This window comes from Schistocerca serialis, chromosome 2, assembly GCF_023864345.2.
Source record: "Schistocerca serialis cubense isolate TAMUIC-IGC-003099 chromosome 2, iqSchSeri2.2, whole genome shotgun sequence".
Classification (NCBI taxonomy): domain Eukaryota; kingdom Metazoa; phylum Arthropoda; class Insecta; order Orthoptera; family Acrididae; genus Schistocerca; species Schistocerca serialis.
This window is the reverse complement of record NC_064639.1, coordinates 551,295,442-551,320,131: the sequence shown is the minus strand read 5'-3', so window position 1 is coordinate 551,320,131 and position 24,690 is coordinate 551,295,442. Positions and strand designations below refer to the sequence as shown.

At 41.1% G+C, this 24,690-nt stretch overlaps 1 protein-coding gene across 1 annotated transcript in view; it reads right to left on the bottom strand.

The window, feature by feature from the left end:
- LOC126456201 (esterase E4-like) overlaps positions 1–24,690 on the bottom strand; it is a 405,384-nt gene that overhangs the window by 94,219 nt on the left and 286,475 nt on the right. The window contains exon 7 of the mRNA XM_050091955.1: positions 12,480–12,679. Within this exon, the coding sequence (XP_049947912.1) occupies positions 12,480–12,679 (200 nt within the window). The remainder of the gene's footprint in view (positions 1–12,479; positions 12,680–24,690) is intronic.

Genomic DNA, 24,690 nt, shown 5'->3' with positions numbered 1-24,690 from the left:
ATAAAATCCACACAAGCGTTTTCCTCTATGTAGTGAAATTACTCCTACACGTATATGCCACGATACTAAATGAGTAGATCCTTTTACACTTTTGAAATGAAACAATGCCATTGAATATCTAGTAATGGATTTTCATATCCTGTACTGTAAAAATCAGGAATAGTATCTTTGTATATCTTTTGTGTATCACTTTACTACTTCTTTTTTCATTGCATTTAGCTCTGTTTATTAAAGTTTCATATGTGAACACCTTTTAATCCAGTCTGACATAAACCCTATACACTTGCTTTTGCAATATAAATAGGCAGAGCGTTTTCTGTGTGATTTGAGGGAGGTATTGAACAGCATACTTGGTACACAAAAAAATGTTGCAGGATTTGATATGAGTGCTAGACAGGAAAATCTAGGGAGGAAACTGAAAGATGTGGGTGGATCCATTCCCACACTCCTGCATGGCTACACCCTTGCTGGTCCAGTTGACTTACAAGAGATCATAGCTGCTTGGTAATGTACTCAAGCATCTGTCAACTACATCAGTGTTGTGACTGAGATTTGTAAATTGTTAGCCAAGAAATTATCCTGTATGAAGAATTCATGGAACTATTTGCGTAGAACAACAATCACTGCTATGGACAGTGTTAATCCACGTAACTGTATGTTTTTTTTTAAGAAATAGGGGGATTAACTTCCCAATACATTATGTAACTTTAACTCAGCATATGCATTTTTATGAATTTTAAATAATCTTCTAGGCCTTTATGGACATAAGTTAGGTCATATGAACAATTAGCGAACAGTGTGAAAGGCATTTACTGGTATAGACAGTACAACAAGATGTATACATTTCTGATTTCACTCACTGATTTTGGTCCTCAGTCTACTGGACTATGTCATCATTCAAAGCTGTTTATGACTCTTATTATCTGTATTTATCCTGAGTACTGCAATATTGTATCTCATTGGAACTTGAGTTGTTGGCAAACTCATGCTTAACTCTGTTTTGGGTACCTCTGGTCATCGCGACTGTGTGCATGTACTCAAGGAGAGATTAAGGCTAGATGCTTCTTATAATTATGCTTTACATGTGATTGAACTTATTGATATGATTATGAACTGGAATTGTCAAAACATTTTTGGATTCGTGAGTAAGCCTAGGCCCTAATATTTTTTCATTATGTTATACTTTCAAGAGTCAACATATGCTCAAATACTCTCGTCTATGCGGCTGATTGATTCTGTGTTATATTCCTACTCATGACTGAGTATATTCTTCTGGTCTGTACCCGTCGTCGTGAATTTTTCGAGTCGGCTCACTCGTCGTACATTTAGGCTCTGAATTTTTTCTCTTCTCTTTTGAAGATTTTGAAGGTGTGATTTTATAGGTGTAAACTTGCTATTTGTAATTCTAGTAATTTACATTATCTCTGCACTTATTTCTATAGTTTATTGTTGTAATGTTGTAGTTTTAACTTTGTACAAATTGTTTGTCTTGTCACAGAATGTTCCACAGATCTGAAAATCTGAATGGCATGTCCTGATATATGTATAAATTATGACTTTTATAGCAGATATTTTTTTTATTGTAATATGTTATGTATCAGATACTTCTATACATTTGTACTCTATCTTTCGGTATCATTTTGTACGCTGTTTGGAAAACTTTATAGTATGTCACAAAATACTGTAAACATATTGTTTTACTTTTCCTCAACAGAACTAGTTGATACCAGAAATATTTTCGAATTTTGTACAGGTTACTATTATCTCAGCAGTTTTTCTAAAAAAATTCTTATGATTTTGTACATGATGTGTTATATTACAAGCTAAAATCTATAAAAAGAAATTACTTTATTTTCCTTTTTACAATTGACATGTACTAGCTTAGAATGTACAGTTGAAATTAATTTTTTTAGAAAGATTTGAAATTTCAAAATATTTGGCACACTGAAAATTTCTGTTATTAATTACGCAATTTGGTGCTATTTTTTATGTTTATTTCTGGATTCATTTATAAAATAATAATATAAATTAACAGAAATCCATTTGTCAAGACAATTTGTAAACCCTATGCAATATTGTTATTACTGCAGAATGAAGTAGTAGTGGGCATGCCTCTTATGTGACTGGACATGTTTTTGTATTTTGGAAGAACAATGTAATTTTGGTTTTGTTAACGTGAAAAAGACAATGTGATACAGAAAAATGTGAGAGAATAAATTAATTTGAAAACAAAAAATTTGCACAGGCTTACTTCAAAATTAATTATGTCAACTGGAACCATGAGAATGTATAATATCAAAAATTGCAGCTTCAAGAATCAGCCCCTAGACATGAAGAACTGGAGCCGACATGAGAAAAGAAAATAAGTAAATAATTTATTATAAATCTGACTCCTCGTGTATTTTTGAAAAAAGGGAACTTACCATCACCAATAGTAGTGACAACACCAAATTGTGGTAGATTCCAGTGTGTATGGGTTAAAACACTATGTGGCAAGAAAAACAGCCAGTTATGCATGTGTTAGTTGAGTGTTTTCTATCAGCAGATTAATCACATCTTGTATTACTTATTTTTGAATGTTTACTACTATAAATATCGTATTTTTTTATGTGTTTTATGTTACACGAAAATAAACTTTTATCTATCACTTGATGTGACATTAGTAAACTTGAGCTGGCTGCTGTGGCCAAGCAGTTCTAGGCACTTCAGTCTGGAACTGTGCTGCTGCTATGGTCACAAGTTCGAATCCTGCGTCAGGCATGGATGTGTGTGAAGTCCTTAGGTTAGTTAGGTTTAAGTAGTTCTAAGTCCAGGGGACTGATGACCTCATATGTTAAGTCCCATAGTGCTTAGAGCCATTTGAACCATTTTAGTAAACTTGGACAGTTGTAACATGACAGATTAATTCAGAAAAGCAATACTGGAATGGAAAACTTCTGTGGGAAAGTAAAATTCATTTAACTGTGTTGGGTTTAAGAATAGTTACAAAGTGTGTTACATCCAAAAAGTCAATAAAACAAAGTAAAATAATCTGCTCTGATATCTTTTCAAAATAACATTCCTTGACTTCAGTTATGGAAGGTGTATGTTCTAAATTGCCACCTTCCATATTACATGTCTGTTATTAGACAGGGTGTTACAAAAAGGTGCAGCCAAACTTCCAGGAAACATTCCTCACACACAAATAAAAAAAAGATGTTATGTGGACACGTGTCCGGAAACGCTTAATTTCCATGTTAGAGCACATTTTAGTTTCGTCCACCTCCGCTCAATGGAGCACGTTATCATGATTTCATACGGGATACTCTACCTGTGCTGCTAGAACATGTGCCTTTACAAGAACGACACAACATGTGGTTCATGCACGGTGGAGCTCCTGCACATTTCAGGCGAAGTGTTCGTACGCTTCCCAACAACAGATTCGGTGACCAATGGATTGGTAGAGGTGGACCAATTCCATGGCCTCCACGCTCTCCTGACCTCAGCCCTCTTGACTTTCATTTATGGTGGCATTTGAAAGCTCTTGTCTACGCAACCCCGGTACCAAATGTAGACACTCTTCGTGCTCGTATTGTGGACGTCTGTGATACAATACGCCATTCTCCAGGGCTGCATCAGCGCATCAGGGATTCCATGTGACGGAGGGTGGATGCATGTGTCCTCGCTAACGGAGGATATTTTGAACATTTCCTGTAACAAAGTGTTTGAAGTCACGCTGGTACGTTCTGTTGCTGTGTGTTTCCATTCCATGATTAATGTGATTTGAAGAGAAGTAATAAAATGAGCTCTAACATGGAAAGTAAGCGTTTCCAGACACATGTCCACATAACATATTTTCTTTCTTTGTGTGTGAGGAATGTTTCCTGAAAGTTTGGCAGTACCTTTTTGTAACCCTGTATATGTGTTATTGTGAGCAATTTTTTTGGTTACATCTCTGTCCATTGATCAACTACCACATATCCAGTGCTGCATTTGCTACATATGTTTCTCTGCCTGAGATCTTTGAGGAAAAAGTGGCTTCAACCTGCGAGTAATGAGGACATGGCTGACACCAATGCCTTGCTGTTTTTGAAGGAAAACATAGCATTCTGTTTTATTCTGTTTCATAGCTATTCCATTTGGTCTGCTCTGGAGTGAAGGTTGTTTTGCATGTGTATGATTTGGTGAGCTAAATTACACTGATGAAGATGGAGAATGAGAACTAAAAGCAACTTATGGTTTGTACTTATACGATGGTACTGAGAATTGTATGTGCCAACTCCAAAATATGAGGCAGTATGTTTTGTTATTTTATGATCTGACATGATATATACGAACATTGTGGTTGCTTAGGCACTGTTATCAAATGAGTAGCAGAGTGACAATCACAGTTACAGTTAATGTGTGGCAGATGCTGTTCTATGTGTTGTTTCTAAAAACAAACAATGGAAACTCAACAATGTAGGAAAAGACACTCTGCTACTTACTGTAATGGAGACATGGTAAGCTGCAAGACAGGCACAATTAACAGACACTTACATAAAGCTTTCAGCTACAGCCTTCATCAGCAAAAGAGAACACATACCATTCATACTCACAAACAAGCACACCTCATGCACACATAACCACTTACTCCAGTATCTTGGGCTGAAATGTAACTATGATGTGGGATGCAAGAAGCAATATGTAGGGGGCATGGAGGGGAAAGTGATAGTAGTATATGGATGGGGAGAGAGATGAATGTTGTCTGGTGGAGTTGGCAGGAACTAGAATGCCAACAAACGCAGCATCAGGAGGTCGTGGGGCAGGGAGATGGGGAAAAAGGGAGCAGAAGAGCAGAGGAGAGGGGAAAGGTGGATAGATGCATTGGCAGTGTGGCAAAGAAACAGGTTGGAATATGAGATGTGTGGAGGGTGAGGGGAAGGTACATTACTGTAGACTGAAGCCAGGATAGTTATAGGAGTGGAGAATGTATTTTAAGGATAATTCACATCTGCACAGTTCAGAAATGCTGTTGGTGGAGGGAAGAATCCTGATGGCTCAGGGAGTGCAGTAGCCATTGCAATCAAATGTGTTATGTTGAGTTATATGTTGTGCCACAGGGTGGTCTACATTGCTCTTGACCACAGTTTGGCAGTGGCCATTCATCCTGGTGGACAGCTGGTTGGAAGTCATACCAATATAAAAACTTCTGCAATAATTGCAGTGGAGCTGGTAAATGACATGGCTGCTTTCACAGTTGGGATAGCATAAACCTGTGACAGGACTGGAATAGAGCTGGGTGGTTGGATTGGCAGGTCTTGCACCTGAGTCCTCCACAGGGATATGATCCTTGTGGCAAGGGGTTGGGACTGGGAGTGACATAGCGATGGACTAGGATGTTGTGCAGGTGAGGTGGGCAGTGGAACACTACTTTAAGAGGGGTGGGCTTTATCTAGGGTAGGATGTCCCTCATTTCAGGGCAGTATGATAGGTAATCAAAGACCTGGCAAAGGGTGTGGTTCAGTTGTGGTGGTACTGGATGATGAACGGGATACCACTTCATGGCTGGTTCTTAGAGGTGGTGGGGAGTGTGAGGGGAAATGGCATGGGAGATCTATTTGCAGATTAGGTCTGGGGATAGTGCCCATCTATGAAGGCCTTGGTGAGAGCCTCAGCATACTGAACAAGGGAGCTCTTGTCACTGCAGATATGCAGTTTCCTGGTGGCCAGGCTGCATGGGAGGGATTTTTTGTTGTGAAAGGGATGACAGCTGCAAAAATGCAGGTACTGTTGGTGGTTTAATGTCAAATGAGTTGTGGATGGAGCCATCAGAGAGTAGGAGGTCAAAATCTAGGAAGGTGGTACACTGGGTTGAGGAGGATCATGTGAAAAAGATAGGAGACCTTTTCAACTTGCCACATCCTCCAAAACTCCCTTCCAGCTCTCCAACAAATCCAAAGCCAAAACATTCCCATAACACAGTTGTTAACCTTTCCACCAAAATCCTCATCTCCAAAGAAGTTTCAGTCCCATCTAAAGACCTCACCTTCAGCTATATACCCAAATTTAACCAAGCTGGACTTGTCAAAGACATGCTCTCCTTCTCCCAATCCCTGCAATGAAAGCACTTCCTTGCCACCAATCCCTCCAACCAAAATCACCCTAATTCCAAGACTGAATCCTGCCTCTTCCAGTTCATATCACTATGCAACCATGATCCTCCTTCCCTCCCACCAGCTCTCTGTATGTCCATCTTTTTAGCGATGGTTGCGGGACTCTGCTGTTCAATAGAGGATGTAAAAACATATTTCAACTGTCAATTTTTAACCTTATTTTATTGGGCAACCAGTTTCAGAAGGTGATAGTTGAAGTGGTCACTGTAACAAATATCTACTAGTACCAGTATTGCTGGCCCCTGTTTTGATCACAAGTGAGGGAGACTATTTGTACAGATCTATCAGGGGCCTGAAGATGGTATAGCAAAATGATGAAACTGGTTGCCCAATAAACTGAAGTTGAAAATTGATGCCTAAAAGATGTTTAATTTGACATCCTCTAACCACCAGCTGGTTACCTTCCAGAAATTCCATACTTCCAACTTAGCCTAACCATCCTTCTCCAGGTCCCTTCCTCAGAACACCAGCCTTTTAGTAGAAGAAAAAATAGCCTTACGCAACCTCAAAGTGAATCCTGACATAATCATCCTGCCTGCAGACAAAGTTTCCTCTGCTGTTGTTATGAATCACAGTGACTATCTAGCAGAAGGTCTCTGCTAATTATCTGACTTCTCCACCTAAAACCTCTGCTAGGGTGATACCATTCCAGAAGTTCATTACAAACTCCAATCCCTGCTTAAAGCTTTGGGAACTTCCTAGAACCTCACCCCTGAATCCATTTCCCTCCTCAACCCTATGACACCCTGAACACCCACCTTCTACATGCTCCCCAAAATCCACAAACCCAACAATCTTGAACACCCCTTTGTAGCTGGTTATGTGCACCCACTGAAAGAATTTCAGCCCTCATTGACCAACACCTCCATCCAATTGCCAGTGATCTATACTCTCACACCAGAGACACCAGTCACTTCTTTCACTGACTCTCCACCATCCTCACACCTTTACCTCCTGGATCCCTATTCATCACCATTGACACTACCTCCCTATACACCAATATCCCTCCTGCCCATGGTTTAATCAACAATGAACACTGCCTTTCCCAACATCCTTCAGACACCAAACTCACTACCTCATTCCTCATACACATTACTAACTGTATTCTAACCCACAACTACTTCTCCTTTGAAGGGAAAGTGTATAAATAAATCCACTGCACAACCATGGGCACCTTCAAGACACCTTCATATGCCAATCTTTTTATGGTTCCTCTAGAGGAGACCTTCCTAGCCACCCAAAACACCATAACCCTAGTCTGGTTCAAATTCATTGATGATATCTTCATGATCTGGACTCAGGGCCAAAATATCCTATCTCCATTCCTTCACAACCCCAAACATTCTCTGCCATCTGATTCCTAGATGTTGACCTCCTCCTCTCTGATGATTCCATCCACACCTCTGTCCACATTAAACCACCAACAGTACCTGCATTTTGACAGCTGTCATCCCTTTCACACGAAAAAATCCCTCGCATACAGCCTGGCCACCCAGTAACAAGAACTTCCCTGTTTGGTACGCTGAGCCTCTTACCAAGGCCTTCACAACAGGCACTAATGCCCAGACCAAGTCTACAAACAGATCTCCCATGCCATTTCCCTCCACACTCCCAATCCTCCCACCACCCCCAAGAACCAGCCATGAAGCAGTGTCCCCTTCCTCAACCAGTACCACCCCAGATTGGAACAATTGAACCATATCCGACTCAAGACACTTCCCACCCCTCCTAAAGTGGTGTTCCATCACCCACCCAACTTCCAGAGTCTCATAGCCATCCAAATGCCAATCCCAATCCCAGCCCCTTTCCACAAGGATCATATTGTTGTGGAAGAGCCAGATGCAAAACTGCTCAATCCACCCATCCAGCACCAGGAACTTCAGGCATGGAGCCTGATACAGGAATATGAATAATTCTTGCCTAATGATCAAATAATGCTGTATTAGACACAAAGCATTCTCTCTGACTCTTTAGTGGTGTTCTTTTTTTTTTTACCCATCTGAGTTGCTCTTTATCGCCTCTTTATTTTGATGGTAGTTTTGTCCATTTGCTACCAGGTTCTCAATTGTTTAGAATATAGAGAGGCTGGACCAGAACTCATGTTGTTAGGATGTAAGTATATTGTTAGATTTAAACTATTGGATCATGCATTCAGTATTATGTTATTTTTTTATATTATAGATTACTTTCATGGACTGGAGATGTTATGCCTTCTTTCTTATGAACTGGTTTGAGTACAGATATTTTCAGATTTTCTGGGAGATTGCCTTTTATGCTCTTGGTGCTTCTTCTCATAAGTAACTGTTGGCCAATTTAGAGGTTTCTTATCTAAAATGCCTTTTGACATGAAAATGTGAGATTTTTAACATCATTAACTGTCACTACCAAAAGTGAAGGCCTTGAAATTAATAGTTAATAAATCCAATAAAAATCTAATAAAGCAATTTCTTCTGTGATAGTGTAGTGTTTTACCTTGCACTGCGCTGGGAAATACAAATGAGTGAGACCATAATTATAGTAGTGGTAGTGATTATGGTGTGTACATATCAGGACAGCTAAGTATGTGATTCTCAGGACCTTATAGCTAAGATTTGAGTCTAAAAGAAATGCTACAATTAAAGACACACGATATTACATCCCTGATCATTCAGAGTTAAGCCAGATGTTACAAATCATATTAAAATGCACTTGCAAAAATCTAGAACAATACATCACATAAATGTAGGTGGGTGACCACTAAAAAGGATTAAGAGGTTTGGTGAGCTTACTACTCAGAAAACACAATAGAAACTTTACCCTTACAGCCTAGAGAGAGATCCAAACACAAACACACACACACACACACACACACACACACACACACACACACACACACTCACACTCACACACAAAATTAAAATTTGTACAATACTCATGATGTATCACCAAAAATAGTGATAATATCCTCAGAGGAAATTACAGATGCTCTCTCCTGACTACATAATATCAGGCGGAGCAAAGCAGTCAGGTACATGCAGTATTTCTTGATTTCCAAAAAGGATTTGACTCAGTACCACACCTATGCTTATTGTCAAAAATACAATCATATGGGGTCCCAAGAGAAATTTGTGACTGGACTGAGGACTTTTTGGTAGGAAGGACACAGCATGTTATCTTGGATGGAGAGTTACTATCAGATCTAAATGTAATATGGGTGTGCCCCAGGGAAGTGTGTTGCGACCATTGCTGTTGTATGTTAATGACCTTACAGACAATATTAATAATGACCTCAGAGTTTTTGCATATGATACAGTTGTCTGTAACAAAGTACTATCTGAAAGAAGCTGCATGAATTTTCAGTCAGATTTTGATATGATTTCAAAGTCATTCAAAGACTGGCAACTTGCTTTAAATGTTTGGAAATGTACAATGGCGTGCTTCATAAAATCAAGATAGTAATATTATGACTATAACATCATTGAGTCACTGTTAGAATTGGCCAACTCATACAAATATCCAATTGTAACACTTTGTAGGGATATGAAATGGAATGATAACATAGGTTCAGACGAGGGTAAAGTAGGTGGTAGACTTTGATTTATTGGTAGACTACTGGGAAAGTGCAATTAATCTACAAAGGAGAATGCTTACAAATCACTTGTGTGACCAGTTCTAGAATATTGTGCAAGTGTGTGGGACCCGTATCAGATAGGACTAACATGGGATTCTGAACATATACTGAGAGGGGCAGCATAAATGGTCATAGGTTTTTTTAATTCATGAGAGAGTGTCACGATACTGAAGGCACTTGTAACACTTACATTGATTAGGAGTAGGTTTATTTTAAGTAACTGTGTATCTGCAATTTATGAAGCATGCATTCTGTGTTGTTTGAACTCCTTGATGTATGTCAAGAAAATTAGAGTTTTGTAATGCATGTATGAAAAAAGCAAAAGGCTATGTTGAAATTTTAAATTGTTGTAATATGAATATGTTTATGAAAGAAGTACGTTTATTAAAAGCTGGTTCATGCTTAGGGCAGTTGTATGTGTACCATGTAAACACTGTAGGGAAGTCCCTCCACAACAAAAGTGGCATGGCACGATGTAAAAGATGGATTTGGCAGTCAAGCTGAATGGCTCCTTTGTGTGAATGGCATGCAGTGTGTGACTACCCTTAGCATGGTACACCTTGGGGTGCTAAGAGAGGCAATGGGAAGCTGCATTAGATGGAACTCACCTCAGATGTGGATCTGGCTATTATTTGGTATTCACGGAATAATGGAATGGCTCTAATACGTTGAAAATCCAAAGCCAAGAAGAGATTTTATAGAGAATTCACACATCAAGAGCCATGAGTACAGTTAGAAACTTCATACATTCAGTTATGTAATGTATATTGGCATGGACCAGTTAATTTGTGTGTTGTTTCAGTAATAATCACATAAAATGTCAATTTGTGTTCAAAACCATAACTTCAATCCCGATCATGAATGTATGCAGGGTCCTCACCTAAATGTTCTTAAAACTGAGTATCCTGATTTAAATGAACAATTCTGGCATTCATGTGTTTAAAAGTGATTTTTTTGTGTAAAGTAAAATAAGTAGAAAAAGTTAAAGTAAGAGTAAAATTTGGATGCTTTATTTATGGATTACTTCAAGTGAAATTATTAAGATATGAAGTTTAAGTACAAAAATTTAAAGATCAGTCGATAGGAAGGTAATATCCTTGATTATTTAAAGGTTAAAAACCATAAATGTGAAGTTGGATAGGCTTTTGCTGAAGTATCCTTAGTTTATTATAAAATATAGTTTTGTAAGATTACAGTGCAAGATTGTGTAAACATCATTGCCAAGAATACCTGCTTGACAGGTATTAAAGTACAAGTACATATAAATCTTTAATGAACTGATTTGCAGTAGTACTATTAGAAGTGAATTATGCGCATTTTCAAAGATAGTGTAGTTTTGGCACCCATCATGAATGGTTCCTTTTGAAGTTAATTAAGCCCAGTGTTGCATTTTATTACTTTGCAAAGTAATTTACATGAATGATTAGCTTTTAGAGATAGTTTTTACTTTGCAATTATCATAGAACCTTGGCTAGTGAAACTATACCAGTTTATAGGTCCCCATCATATTGTCCTCATATTAAGAAAAAAATGAACTATTACTGTTACTAAGGAAAACTGCTATATGCAGAGGAGCTTAAACAGCATATTTAAGATGTTATTCATCTTTATTTGTGTTATTCATGTCAGTCAAGATAGAAACCGCTCATGTCCAAAATTAGTTCTGCACTTCATGCAGTGATGTTTCAGTATTTTGATTAAGTAATGCTATTGATTGTGGCCATCATTGTTATGAGCTTGGTGCAATTTTGCTCCCCATAATTTACTGGTGTGTACATTATTAGTAACTCCTGCTACACACAGTATAGAGTGCACTGTGTCAGTTTGTATCCTGTTCGCTATTCAAAGGGAAACCTCAACAAAAGTAACTTTAATAACTAATAACCAATTTTCTCAAATATGTATTTCCAAATTAATGTGCCTAATTAGGTAATTAGGCTGGTGACTATTCTTTTTTTTTCATTCACTTATAATTTTACCACTTCTGTTAACTCCCAAGGTTAAGGCCTCATTTGGTTTTACTGTCAACTTCACAAAATTTGAAATTATTGTCCAATAACCTTTTCCATAAGACACATGCATGGTCAAACTTTGAAATCCTCTCAGAGGGTAACATTAGTGTGTCTCATAGCATGTCAGTGTTGTAAACTGAACTGGAAAACTCTTGAAGATAGACCTAAAGAGAAAGTCTATTAACAAAGTTTCAAAAACTTGCTTTAAATGATGACTCTAGGAAAGTACTATAATTTCCTATATATTGCTTACAAAAGGATAGTGAGGATAAGATTAGAATAATTACAGCACATACAGAGACATTCAAACAAGCATTCTTCCCATGCTCCATATACGAATGGACCAGGAAGAAACCCTAATAACTGGTACAATGGGGTGTATCCTCTGCTATGCATCTCACAGTGGTTTGCAGAGTGTAGACGATGATGTATATATAAAATACATCTTCCTGAACACTTGCCCATCAGAGGACCTAGGTACTGGGTAGTATCCTATTTCTAAATATGTCAGTGAAATTTCTTATTATAAAGGTTGACCAGAGGGAATAAGTGCATTGACAAACTGCAACTTATTGTTTACTATATGGGACAACTCGTTCTTCCATTTACAGCAAAGCTTTGCCTCTTTACTGTGGAAAGTATGTGCATACTGCGCCAGTGGGTTACTGTAATTTATTGTTAGTTTAACATACATTTGCAAAGAAGTTCTGTGTGTTACTGTACCTTTTCAGGAACAACTTTGGGGAATGTTTCAACAAGCTTGTGAGGGTCGACCCCTCGGAGGAATTGAACAAGCTCCTCACTGCTGTCAGTATGACAGCCCAGAAGCTCTCCCAGTTTAAAACTTTTCTCGCGGATTCCATCTGCTGCTGCCCACATGCTTAAGGCTGAACCACTCTGCATTATAGCCTTGTGGAATAACCCTGTGAACCAAGCAACAAAAAAACCTTGCACTTGCAGATAAACCCATAACTGTGCTTGTATTTTGAAACTGTGCTAACATGTTGTGGGGTCCTATGGGCCCCAGAAATATGAAATAAAATAGAATTGACAAATACAAAAAATGTTACTTATTGTATGAAATATATTAAAAATATACAATATACTTTCTGACTAGACCAAACCATCTGCAGTCTTTGCACATAAAATTAGAATATCGGGCAGAAATGAACATTTTAAGTCAGTTCCAGTGTTTCTATCTGAAAATATTTGGCATGTTTCACATTTTGTTTTCTTTGTGCTCTTTGACTAAAGGTGTACTGAATCTTTCTTACCCCAAATATGTGCATGATTCCTTGCAAGTGCTGAAGCAGATGTGACAATTATCTGCATCCTATATGTTGGTGAACATATTAGATGTATGATAAATTGAGTGAACTGTGCAGTTCCACAAAATATGTAGGCTACTATGATTGTATTTATCAATTGTTATTTTCTTATTTGAAATTCTAGTATATGTCTTGCAGTTATGAATTGGATTTGGCAACTCTAATCTTATGAACATTGTATATGTATTGTAAAACAGAGTTGTAAGAGGAAGGTTTAACATGTAGGACATATTGAGTATTCTGAGTTTAATAGTGGGGACCAGGTAGTGAAGGTAGCTTGAAATATTTGTGTCATGTGTGGGGCAAGCACTATCAGATGAATGACATCAGAAAAGGAGTTCCTTATTTCAAGAAAGTGTGTTCCGGCATTAATGACTTTCCACATTCACGAAGCCTTGAGAACTGACATATTTGATGAAGTGTGAGCTTTACTCTTCTTGTGACATTTAAATTCAATAGACAAGGTTCAGAGTGTAGGAGTACTGGATGATCTAATTCAAAGCAACAAAAATGAAAGTCTTCAGTTCACTCACTAAGCATTCCTCTCAATATTGTTTTTGGTGAAAAGTTATAATGCCTTAATCTCCAGGCTGAGTGTTGTGACTCGCCGATCTTTCAAAGTTCCACCGTGCAGTTACAAGCGTTCTCTACATGCAGTGCTGTCTACCAGCCATGCAGCAGCAGCGCCACCTAAGTGGCCAGCCAGCCAGCGGCCGCTAAACTCGGACTCAGTTATGATTTGACTGTTAAAGTGTACACACGTCTTACTCTGTTTACTTGATCTGTAACTTTCATGTATTGCGTCTTCCTTGAAATATATTTGTTCAACTTGAAGTTATAACAATTGGTGACGAGGATGGGATTTTTCTTTTCCATCGTTGACCCACATGTTTCCATTGCTACTTTAGAGCAACTATTGCAAGGTCTCATAGAACAGCAAACGCTTCTCACAATTCCGATTTGTGATTTCATTGCGGCATCAAATGTGGGGCATCTCTCGTCATTGTCTCTACCTCCTTTTCCTCCTTATGCCGAGATGGTGGAAGACTGGTCTGATTACGAAGAACGTCTTCGACAGCACTTCTTGGCATTTCATGTCGCGGGCAAACAAACATGTAAGTCTCTGTTCCTTTCATGGTTTTCACCTCAAATGGTCCGCCCCGGTAGCTGAGTGGTCAGCGTGACAGACTGTTAATCCTAAGGGCCCGGGTTCGATTCCCGGCTGGGTCGGAGATTTTTCTCCGCTCAGGGACTGGGTGTTGTGTTGTCCTAATCATCATCATTTCATCCCCATCGACACGCAGGTCGCCGAAGTGGCGTCAAATTGAAAGACCTGCACCAGGCGAACGGTCTACCCGACGGGAGGCCCTAGCCACACGACATTTCCATTTTTTACCTCAAATGTATCAGTTGTTGTTGCAATTGGCTCCTTTGAAAGATCCTGCGTCTTTGTCCTTTGCTGGAATGTGCTCACTTCTGTCCATCTATTTTCAAAAGCAAACGCATGTGGTAGCCTCTTGTGTTGCCTTTTATTGTTGTCAAAAACAACCGAATCAATCCTGTCGTGCTTGGGCTGCTGAACTTCACGGCCTCAGTAGAAAGTGTCAATTTGTTACTTTAGTTCACAAAGAATCCTATGCCGATTCCATGGTACGAGATGCTATTATCCGATCGGCGCCCGACAGAGAAGTTAGGCAACGTGCCCTTCCGTTGGCAAATCTGACTCTAAATGAAGTTCTATCCATCGCTCAGTCGTTTGAAATTCCTCGCACTGCTGGAGTGCAAATAGAGTCATGGGGCAACGTCGGGGAAATAAAACCTCTATGCGATGTTGACGAAGCATGTGGCCTGTCCCCACCGGCCGATGTGGCTGCAGTATGCTCCCAAGCACAGCCTCGGCCTAACTGTAAACAAACCTCTAAGAAACTACAGCAAAACCCACGGCAATTTCCTTCATGTCCGCGGTGTTTTACGAAGCATTCACAAGAAGATTGTCCACAACGTTGGGCAGTGTGTCACAAACGCAAAAAAAGGGGTCATGTGTTATCCGTTTGCAAATCCGACCACATACATGATGTTCATGAACATGACGCTGATTCTGTGTTGTCTGTCAATTGTACTTCTTCCCTTTCAAGGAAGTTATTCCTTACTGTCCAAATACTGGGTCGAGATGTTCGCATGCAGGTGGATACTGGTTCTGCTGCTATTATCATAAATTCTCAGACGTATCTTCAGTTGGGTTCTCCAATCCTGTCCCCTGTCACTAGGCAATTACGGACTTACAATAAACAGAAGATTTCTCTCTTGGGACAATTTGATACTGAGGTATCTTACAAATCTGTCATTTGCACTGTTCCCATATTTGTGGTCGACCATAGTAATGCGGAGAATCTTTTTGGTTTCGATGCCTTTTGTGTTTTTGGGTTCTCCATAGATGACTTTGTCAATATCATCTCTGATGCTATTCCTTATGCTTAATTGGATTCCTTGTCAACGACATTTTCGTCCCATTTTTCTCCTTGGTTAGGCCGTGCAAACAACTTTGAAGCTCATATCATGCTCAAACCCACTGCTCGGCCTAAATTTCTTTGGGCTCGGCCCATTCCTGTGGCCCTTTGTGATCAGGTCAAATGGGAGCTGGATCGTCTCACTACTTCAGGGGTCTTGCTTCCTGCCACTTCCAGGGAGTGGTCCTCTCCTGTTGTTGTCGTTACTAAGCGAAATGGTGATATTCATCTCTGTGGCAATTTCAAAGCCACTTTAAATGCTCAATGCCTTATCAACACTTACCCTATGCCTCGACCTGAAGAATTGTTCACTAAACTTGCTGGAGGCCAGTATTTTTCTAAACTTGACCTGTCAGAAGCTTATCATCAACATCCTCTTGACGCTGCTCCCTGGCAGTTTCTGGTCCTTAACATGCCTTTCGTCCTCTATCAATACCAACAATTGCCATTCGGGATTGCCAGCGCCGCTGCTCTCTTTCAGCGATTGTTGGAACAATTATTGCTCAATGTCCCTGGGTGTATAAATTAGCAGGACGTCATTATTGTCACTGGCTCCACCACTGACGAACATCTTCAAAATATCCGCACACTTTTTCATGTCTTACAGACTGCCGGTCTTAAGTGTAATCTTCAGAAATCAAAATTTTTTCAGGCATCTATCACGTACTTGGGGTTTCAACTCTCTTGGGGTGGTATTCGTCTGCTTCAGCAAACTGTTGCTGTGATCAATGCCCTTCCTCGCCCTACATCTGTTAAGGAACTGCAGGCCTTCTTGGGGAAAATAGCATACAATCATAAGTTTTTACCGTCTGCTACTTTGGTGGCTCAGCCGTTGTATCGCCTGTTGCATAAAAACGTGCCTTTTCACTGGTCCGCGTCATGCAATGCGGCTTTCCAGAAATTGGACTATGCTGAAACAGGCCCCGTGCCTGGCTATTTATCGACCTGGCCAACATCTTGTTCTTGCCACAGATGCCTCTCAATACGGGGTCGGTGCAGTCATTGTGCACCGTTTTTCTGACGGTTCTGAACAACCCATTGCTTATGCCTCCAAAATGCTCACGGATGCCCAACAACAGTATTCTCAAATTGAAAAAGAAGCTTTGGCCATTATTTATCCTCTTCATAAGTTTGTTGTTTTTCTCTATGGATCCAAATTTCATCTTGTTACAGATCACAAACCACTTGTTTCCTTGTTTCATCCATCAACATCACTTCCCGACAAGGCTGCACACCGCCTCCAGCGTTGGGCTCTTTACTTGTCTCGTTTCAATTATGAGATTCATTTCTGGCCGATGGCTTAGCATGCAAATGCTGATGCACTGTCTCGCCTTCCCATGGGTCCTGATCTGGCATTTGATAGGGACGAACTTTTGTGTTTCCACCTGGATGTTGCCAAGCAATGGGTTGTGGACGGGTTCCCCATCACCAGAGACTGGCTGGCGGCTGCTACAGTTTCTGACCCTACCCCCTCCCGGGTTTTATGCTGTATTCGGAAGGGTTGGCCAGATCGTCCATCCGCTAAGACTTCTGATCCGTTGCAGAACTACTATGCTTTACGTTACCACCTCATGGCTAGGGATGGTGTTATCCTCCTTTCCACCAAAAATTCTTCACCACGTGTTGTGGTACCTGCGTCTTTGCATGCTTTGGTCTTGCGCCTCCTTCACCAAGGGCACTGGGGTGTCTCTCAGACAAAATCTCTGGCGCGCTGTCATGTGTACTGGCCTGGCATCGACTCTGAAATCACAAACATGGTTGCTGCCTGCGGCTTGTGCGTCACAGGCTGCCGCCCCGAAGTCATCTTTGTCACCGTGGCCTTTGCCTGAGAAGCCCTGGGAGCGTATTCATGCTGACTTCGTGGGACCTTTTTTAGGTACTTATTGGCTTTTTGTTATTGATGCCTACTCTAACTTTCCTTTCATTGTCCGTTGCACGTCGCCTACCACCGCGGCAACCACCAATGCTCTAGCTCACATTTTCTCTTTGGAAGGCCTTCCCTCTACTCTTGTTACTGATAATGGTCTGCAATTCGCTTCTTCCGATTTTGTGGATTTTTGCGCCCGGCACAGCATCATGCATGTCACAGCCCCTCTGTTCCATCCACAGTCAATCGGTGGTGCTGAACAACTGGTCCGCACATTTAAGGCTCAGATGAGGAAACACCTGACTTCTTCTGCTGCTGATGATGCGCTTTTCCAATTTCTGGCTTCTTACCATTTCAGCCCCATGGGCGACCACAGCCCATCTGAGCTCTTACATAGCCAACACCCCGCACGCTACTTCATCTTCTGCGGCCTTCCACCTCACGGCCGTGGGTGCCTTCGCTTGGCCGGTTCACCACCGACGACCTTGTATGAGTACGGGGATATGGCAGGCGGACAAAATGGAGTCCTGGCCACATCTTATAACACCGTGGCCAATGCCTGTATGTAATCCAGATGGACACGGGTGTTGCAGTGCGTCACTCGGACCAACTTCGGCCTCGTGTGCCGGCAATGCCTGTTCCGGATACCGCTACACCACCTTCAGCTCTACCCGACGCTCGGGATACTGTAATCTCTTATTACTCACAATGCAGTCCTCTCACCATCATATGGGTGCCAGCACAAGAACTGACGCCACCAGGAGACATGCCCATGCAGGAACCAGATGGCCATCATCTGTTGGAGCAATTCTACTAGCCTCCTTCTCCTACGGATGTGGACACATCGCCCATGTCTCCTGTTATAACAACTGGACTTGCTGCAATGGGCTGATTGGTGCACGGGGCCCCAGCAGACAGGCCACCTCACTCACCGATCTTTAAAAGTGCCGCCGCACAGTTACGCGCGTCCACTACATGCGGCACTGTCTGCCAGCCACGCAGCAGCAGCGCCACCTAAGTGGCCAGCCAGCCAGTGGCCGCTAGACTTGGACTCAGTTATGATTTGACTTTTAAAGTGTACACATGTCTTACTCTGTTTACTTGATCTGTGACTTTCATGTATTGCGTCTTCTTTGAAATATATTTGTTCAACTTGAAGTTATAACACTGAGTTCTAACAAAAGATGTCTCCTTGAACAAAGGACAGTGTGAACTGATAATATTTTGCATCTGGTGGTGTAAAGAGTGTGTTGTGAACTATAAATGCCTCCCCAAGGGTCTATTAATCATAGTTGGCATTCTAGTGGATAGAACAATGAAGCAACTCCTGCAGAATGTCATAAGTCCTTATCAGATGAATGCAATAAAGAGAAGATCAATGTTAGATACCTTATGAGAGTATAGGAACACCATGAACCTAACTTGCATAATTGACAATAATCTTTCCCTATTGTTTTTAGATTTTGATAAAGTCTTTTGTAGGATCAATCATGGCTTCTTATTCAGCACCATGGAGAAAATGGATTTCAATGTTTCAATGGCCAGTGTGGTGTTTTTTCAAGGATTAAAATCCATGGACAACTGATGTGATGCACTGTTTCCGACTCGTGCTTTTAATCTAATACATGGCACTAACTCAGGCATTACAAAACTTCTATTCCTCTTGTTATATCCTGAAAACAGGAACACTTCCATTAATGTGGCATATATAGATAACCACCTAGATTACATCCAAAAATACTATGCTGATTGAAGCTATATAAGACTTTCTCCAGCACACACCAACACTAGAACCATCTATGATTTTATTACCAGAAATTGTCTTCACAATCAAATTCAAGTAAAATAGCCTGCTAAAAATTGGACAAAAATTTCGAGAAATATCAACAACAAAATTTTACCAACTGGAGTCAGTGCCGTGTAAATAAAACTGTACCCATAGGGGAACAATTATGGACAATCAAGTTGAGACCATCTCCATACTGCGACAAATGTCTGCTTGTAGAAACTGTAGTGCACACTTTCTTATTTGAAAATAAAACCAGAATTTGGAACTGGACCAGGAAGAAATTAGCACTTATCAACAGAACCACAGAAAGTCATATACGAATAACTGAAGCTTTATAGCCCAACTGGAAATGTTACCCATTCACAAAGAATAACAGTTATTCATGTCTCCTGGGACAGTTTGTGTTGTATGTGTTAACAAACAACACTTCACACTTAGAAGAGTACATGTTTTATATTAAAGAAGAACATTTTAAGTTGAAGAAGAATAACAAATATAAGGTATGGTTTCAAAACTTTTTATATATTGCTTTATGTGGACTTCAGAGAGGACAGTCTTCTTGATTAGAAGCAGAATATTTATTCTTTCTCTTGAATTATTCTTGGAATCTTTCTTATGTTGGTTCTAAGATGAGAACTGTTCTAATTTGGCAAAATCTCTCTGGCAGCGAATCTTGTTTGATTTGTTGAAAAATATATGGCTTCCTTACAGACATCACTTGCATCCAGTGTATAGTAACTTAAACGGTGGAAATGTTTCAGAATGAATGTTTGTTATGGATTTTTCCATCACCTTTTTGCCTGTTATGAGATATGTCCGACAAGGAACTCTCATCATTAGAAGTGGCAATCTATGCTCTGTGTAGCTGGAAGTCACAAATTCCTATCCACCCCTTCCCTTTCTTCTACACTTGGAACAACCTTCCTTAATTCAAAACCATAAATTTATAACCTGATGTCACACCTCAAGAGAAAATCATTCAGACAATTTAATGGAAAGAAAGGAAAACATCAAGTCATATTAGTTGGATAATTTTGTGCGATCCAGGAAGTAAACTGGTGGTCACACATTTGGCAAACATATTCTGCATTGTTGCTAAGTTTCAGTTATTATACTAACATCAGAATGCATTTCCAAGCTTATGTAATCCTTGGACAAGCTCAGAAGTGAGAACAGCTTTGTATCTTAAAGATACAGCTACTGACAAGGGAACCTCCCCATCGCACCCCCCTCAGAATTAGTTATAAGTTGGTACAGTGGATAGGCCTTGAAAAACTGAACACAGATCAATCGAGAAAACAGGAAGAAGTTGTGTGGAACTATGAAAAAATAAGCAAAATATACAAACTGAGTAGTCCATGGGTAAGATAAGTAACATCTAGGTGAGTGTAAACCCATGAGCGCCGTGGTCCCGTGGTTAGCGTGTGCAGCAGCGGAGCGATAGGTCCTTGGTTCAAGTCTTCCAGTGGGAGAAAGTTTTAATTTTTTATTTTCAGACAATTATCAAAGTTCAGGCACTCACATATAATCGACTTCACTCTCCAAAATTCCAGGACATGTTCAGATTTGCTTGGACATATGCAGGATTTGACGGTCTACACACGGAAAAATTTGAAAACGTTAAAAATATATGTTTTGACAGAGCACAGACAAAACTGTGCGACTGTGAAACTGTTGCATTAATTTGTTGCAGTTTATGTGACAAACTCTTATGTTTTCACACTTTTTTGGGAGTGATTATCACAGCCACAAGAAAACCTAAATTGGGCAAGGTAGAAGAATCTTTTTACCCATTCACCAAGTGTACAAGTTGGGTGGGTCGACAACATATTCCTGTCATGTGACGCACATGCCGTCACCAATGTCGTATAGAATATATCAGACCTGTTTTCCAGTGGAGGAATCGGTTGACCTATGACCTTGCAATCAAATGTTTTCGGTTTCCATTGGACAGGCACGTCCTTTCGGCTACTAATCTCACGGTTTTGCGGTGCGGTCGCAAAACACAGACACTAAACTTATTACACTGAACAGAGACGTCAATGAATGTCAATGAATGAACAAAAAATAAAAAAAGTAAACTTTTCACTCTAGGGAAGATTTGAACCAAGAACCTCTCGTTCCGCAGTTGCTCACACTAACCACGGGACCACGGCGCTCCTAAACTCAGACTCTCCTAGATGTTGCCTATCTTGCACATGGACTACTCAGTTTGTGTATTTTGCCTAGTTTTTTCATAGTTCCACACAACTTCTCCCTGTTTTCTCGATTGATCTGTGTTCAGTTTTTCAAGGTCTATCCACTGTACCAACTTATAACTAATTCTGAGGGGGGTGCGATGGGGAGGTTCCCTTGTGAGGGCCAGAAAACTGAAAGTATGCACCAAGGAGTTTTATTCTCATTTCTATAACTAGGTTTTAGGGACTAGAGCATAGGGAATAATAATATTCAGGTGCACAACTGTAAACTAAAGATCATAACTCAATAACTGTCAATTATTTTCGTTTTTTTGTCTTATGCATACTGAAAAATGTAAAGTTCAATCAGCAGATGCAATTCACATTTTACAAGCATCTCCACTGGTTATACTGTACACTGATGAGCCAAAACATTATAACTGTTCCCCAGTGTGATGTTGAATGCATCCTGGTGGTGTTGTGGCCACATGACACAGTAAGGGATGAATGTAAGCACAGGAGAGATGAATAGGCTGTCAATATAGCAAAAATATGTTCTAAAAATGTGGAAATCCATTGATGTAAGTTGTTTTGACAAAGAGCACATTATTGTGGAGCTGTGGCTGGGAAATGAGAATCTCTGAAATGGTGAATTTGGTCACCTGTTGGCATACTAATGTCATGAGACCTATGGAAAGTGGTTGAAGGCTGGTAAAATAATGAGTAGGCCATATGGTATTGGATGGCCACATCTCATCACAAAATGTATAGGTTTGAGGGTCCCCCACTGTATAGTCTAGGCAGTGATCTGTGGCAGATGTGATGACAGAGTACAATGTTGGTGCAGACACAAGTGTTTCAGACCACACCATTCAAGGGCCACTGTTGAACATGGAGCTCTACATCACACAACCCTTACATGTTCCTGTGTTGACCAATGATATCATCAGTTGTGATGGCAGTGGGTACAGTATCACTCATTTTCACTGTGGGTCAATATAAACATGTCACCTATCAAATGAATCACATTTCCTGTTACATCAGGTTGATGGTTAGGTTCTTATACGCCATCTTCCAGGTGAATGACTGCATGAAACATGGACCGTGCCACAGAAGCTGGCTGGTGAGGGCAGACTTATGGTGTGGTGTACATTGAGTTGGACTTCCATGGGATCTGCAGTGGTAATCAAAGGTATCATTAATGCGGTTGCATTGCCTGCGGAACGTTCATTGCCAGTGGCAGTGGTCGAAGTTCGGAGGCCACAGCAGGTTCAGTTGCAGCAGGGGGCGTGACTGTGGGCAGAGCCGGTGACATCCCAGTTGCTTGTTTACTGCTTCCCAGAGTGAGCGGAATGGTCGGCAGAAGACGGCCCCGGCTGCGTCCAGCTGCAGGACGATGAGCCTGGACCTGAGACTTGTCAGGTAGGCAGTGGCTGGCGAAATAGAGCAGTGATGCATCATGTAGCTTGTCAGAAATTGTCATTCTTTGCTCGACAGGTTTGGGAGACCTTTGAGCCAGAGCAAAGAGGATGTGAGGAGATAGTTTATCTGACCAGATGGCGAATAGAGCTGTGTCAGAGAGTAGATCGGTGCTAACCAGAGTGTGTAGCTGTCTCCAGAGCTGGGAAGGTTTGTCATTACCTAGTTGCTTGACATGGAGCACTTACCATATAGCTGCCCCAGTTAAGCATGCAAGCCGACGTAGAACTGTCTTTTTGGCTAGAGTGTACTGAGTAGATGAGTTCGGGGCATCGACCAGGTCAGCAATCAAGTCTTGCTGGTTGTGCAGGTGGGTGATGAGGCACAGAAACCTGGTTGACATGTCAAGTTTGTTTATGGTTGAACATTTCGTCCACAATTTTGAACCAGGTTGTAGCTCTGTCGGGATTAAACGGCAGCAGCGTCGGTAAGCGTTGTAGACTGTTCGGAAGAACAGGTTGAGTTGAGTTCGTCGTGGCACTGCCTGAATCGAGCTGTTGTTGCTGTAGTATTCCAGGAGAGTGTGCCTCCAGGGGATGTGGCAACGATGGCTGTTTGGGTGGTAGCGTGAAGGTGACACGTTGTGGTTGAGCGCAATCCGTCGTGATGCAGAAGGCCGACGCGGGTGAGAAACCGTAATGTGTCGATTGTGGTTGTGGAAGCTCAACACGTAGCAAGTGCCTTCAGATTGATGCATTGTGGAAGATCAATGCGGATGAGGCACCGAGATGTGCTGCAAACGGTAGTGGAAGCTCGACTGGAGCCGGCGAGGGGGCGACAGGTGAGAAAACGTTCAAAGTTTGAGAACTCATGTTAGTCTGTGGAAAGCTTGACGTATGACCAGAGCCAGGGCCACCTGTGTTGCAGGGAGGCTGTGGAGGTGCGGGCTGTCCAGAAGCACAGTGTGGGAAATGATTTCAAACATGGGATGGGGTGTGTGAATGATCACTGTTCATAGTCACTCCACTCAAAATGGTGTGCGGATAAGGTGAATGTTGAGGCACAAAACACTGAGGCATAGCAGTAGGACAGAGATGGGGGTCAGGCACAGATAACAAGTAACTGTTCCTGTTGCAGGATGAGGTATCGAAGTAGGAAGGCATGTGATGATGCTGAACAGAGGCAGGCGCGGGTGTGGTGAGATGCTGAGGAGGTTGACCTGTGGACGAAGCAGTTCTGGCCATGTGGCAGGTATCTGCGTAGTAATGCATGGATTTCAGCGTGGCAAATCATTGTCCTGGTGGTAGTAGGTTGTCCGACGAAACATTTGCAGAAATCGGCATTGGTTCCGCACTGCACTGAGATCCATAAGAGGTAACTGCACAGTTGATGAGGGAGGGCACATGTGGTGGGAACAAAGGCGTTTGATAGCCAGAGTCATGCGCACTTCTAACCTCACTTATTGTTGCAGGCTTGAAAACGTCCAGCGAAATCGGCGGAATCACCAAGTGAGATGCATCGTGTTGCAGTCCTGGTGGGTGTAAATCGCCCACAACAGGATGCATGTCCATCACAAAATCCAGTGTTAGGCACTGGACCGAAGTCATTGTTTGAATGCTGTGTCGATGTAATACACGCGAAAATGACCGACGCGGAAGTCACAGACACAGTAAAATAGCGAAAATGGAAGACGTTACAACTTGGGGTCACCAGTGAGGGAATAGTTCGGGTTGGTTACACCAAACAATACCCTTTTAGCAGTAGTTCATTTATTCACCTATATACATGCAAGGCTCACAAGGAATTGAACATGGCAGAACAGCCCAAAGACAATGCTCAGAGTCCAA